Source organism: Montipora capricornis, chromosome 3 (genome assembly GCF_036669925.1).
Source record: "Montipora capricornis isolate CH-2021 chromosome 3, ASM3666992v2, whole genome shotgun sequence".
In the NCBI taxonomy this organism is placed as follows: domain Eukaryota; kingdom Metazoa; phylum Cnidaria; class Anthozoa; order Scleractinia; family Acroporidae; genus Montipora; species Montipora capricornis.
Window position 1 is genome coordinate 3,367,801 of NC_090885.1, and position 2,500 is coordinate 3,370,300.

General features: G+C 37.6%; 1 protein-coding gene across 1 annotated transcript in view; it reads left to right on the forward strand.

The window, feature by feature from the left end:
* The window catches only part of LOC138041922 (hepatoma-derived growth factor-related protein 2-like), a 25,897-nt gene that overhangs the window by 16,094 nt on the left and 7,303 nt on the right, over positions 1-2,500 (forward strand). The window contains exons 11-12 of the mRNA XM_068887614.1: positions 576-652; positions 1,793-1,894. Coding sequence (XP_068743715.1) covers positions 576-652; positions 1,793-1,894 — 179 coding nt within the window. The remainder of the gene's footprint in view (positions 1-575; positions 653-1,792; positions 1,895-2,500) is intronic.

A 2,500-nucleotide genomic window follows, 5' to 3' on the forward strand; every position in this document is an offset into this window, starting at 1 on the left:
AGGCATTTCCCACGCATCTCTGGATTGGTTGAAGCAGCGCACTTTTTTATACCACAACAAATTTGTGGAACTCTCTTCCACGCCCTCTTATCAATAGTGCTATCTTGCATGTTTCTAAGAGGGATTTAAAGGAATTCCTCTTTTAATAAGATTATGCCAGAATAGTTCTAAGAGTATTTTAATTTAAGCAATATAATACATTTTAATAGATTTAGATTTTAATAGATTCTTTAATTGTATTATTTTATTGAATTTTATCGTTGTAATAAGTTTTCTAAAAGCAATTTTTATGGAAAAACTATTTAATTTATCTTATCTTATCTTATCTATCTAATCTGACTTATACCAAGTGGATTGTGCTAAAACTTGTGAAGCTTGGATTACCAGTATCTACCAGAGTATCTACAGACTTTTTGTCCTTGAAATTTCATGAAGATTGTTCTGCTTGGTTTGTGAGTAAAGAGTGAGAGATTTTATCTTGTTCCTGCTGTGGAAGTAAAAGAAAATTGAAGGGGCACAGGATTTAGAAGTTAAGCCATTTTAAAGTGTGCTATCATTTCCTCTGTTATATATAGCTACACCACCCTCATTGGAAGATATACTGGACAAGATGAATTATGAACTAGTTATGTCTCTCACTGTGGAAGCCCCTGTGAGTAAAATTTTTAATTTGTTTTCAATTTACCTAAATATCGTTCTTCTTGCTGGTAACTTGGTACATTAGTCAAAGATTCAATTTGAGGAGAAGATCTAAATGTACTAAATAACAAATGCACAGTATCATTGGTTGTGTTTTTTATGCAGAGTGTGGAGGTCCAGTTTTGAATTCCTTTTTATTTTCTCTTATACTTCAAGAAAAAAAAAGTCCTTTTTGACCATGGTTGGTTCAAAATGCAGCATTCAATGGTCGTGAAACATTCTGATGCCAATGTACAGGCTCAAATCTTTCTTATGGTGGTCAATTAACCTTTATGAACTGTCCTGAATTAATACAGAGGCTCATGACCTTGAAGCGTTTTTCTGTGGTTCAGAGCTGGGGTTTTTTGAGCTTAAAACGTTCCTTATTTGGATGTAAAGTTTGTTTGTGCGTTTTCCCGTGTGTGCGCTTCGTTCTTTTTTTTGTCGATATTTAAGCATCAAATTGCTGTCCTAAAATCGCCAGCCTTGTTCCAAGGAAAAGAGTTGCAAGTTACACACTTCAAGGTCATGTGCTTCTAAGTAATAATTATTAGCATCACCCAACTAGTGGACTAATGCAAATCCTGCATTTTGATTGGCTACCCTACAAGAGGAATATTAGTAATAGTCCTTGAATAGCGAAAAGCGTGACGCTATCTTTCATTTTATTCCCAAATAAATATTTCTTCAACTTGCATTTGCTAACTTTATTATTGCCTTTTCTGTCCGACGAGTTAGTTGATACTAAAACAATAACCCTTCGCCCTCAAGGGCCACGGGTCAATAGCCCATTCGCCTCATGGCCTTTGAGAAACAGTTGTTCATAGAAGCTTCCAGGGTTTCTTTGGGCTCCTGTTTTTGTTAGGTGCCTCAAAGGATGTCACACTTTCTTTCTATTTTTTGTTTTGAAAAAATCCCTTTTTTCCTATTTACCTATTTTGTCATTTTACTCTGATTGACACCCTGGAACTCCTCATTGGGGTGGTGTGGAGTGGTATTTGCATATTGTTATTTCAGTGCAACAATTTTTTTATTAGGTCAGTTTTGCAGCGACCTCATTATATTTATCATCCGCCTTCTTTAATTTGTACTGTTTTGTTAATTCTCGCTGTAGGATGTTCCAAAATGTTTAAAAATTATCACCCAAATCTCAGAGATGGAAATAAACCCAGATATCATCAAGAAAAATCCAGAAATAGTTCAAACCATAAAAAGGGTAAGTAGAAAACAAACACGCATGCATGATATGTTATTAGTGTTATGTTAGTGCGGGGATTTTGGATTGAACTGATTAGGAACTGAGGCCGGTGATGAATGTGAAGACGAGGCAGAGATTGATGATGTTTGGCACAGAGTACCCTGCGAGCAGGCTCTCCGAGGCACCGGGGTTGGGTTAGAATGAGAGCAGGCTTTCGGAGGGACTGGGGTTGGTGGTTAGGGTTTAGGGTTAGCAGGCTCTCTCTCTGCGGTGGGAGAGAATGAGAGCCTGCACGCATCCCTCTGAATTTTGAATGCCGCCTTCTGATGTCACGCTGAGAGAGAGCTGTCAAAAATTAGCCAATCAGCGCACACCCGAAGTAAATATTGAAAAAACAGTAAGCCACGTACCCTGGGCAATGTGTATTTCAAATTGCTGGAAGCAGAAACTCCCAAAAATTGTAAAGGAAGGATGCCTTCGCCAAAAAATCCTAACAACTACTGCAGATGCTGTAAAGCGTAGCTGAATATTCTGTACCGGTAATTCGCCCAAGTCCATCTCCACGGAAAATGTGTTTCGTTCGTCAGGGAAATATTTAGCACAGAAACTTAAAACAACGGGAAT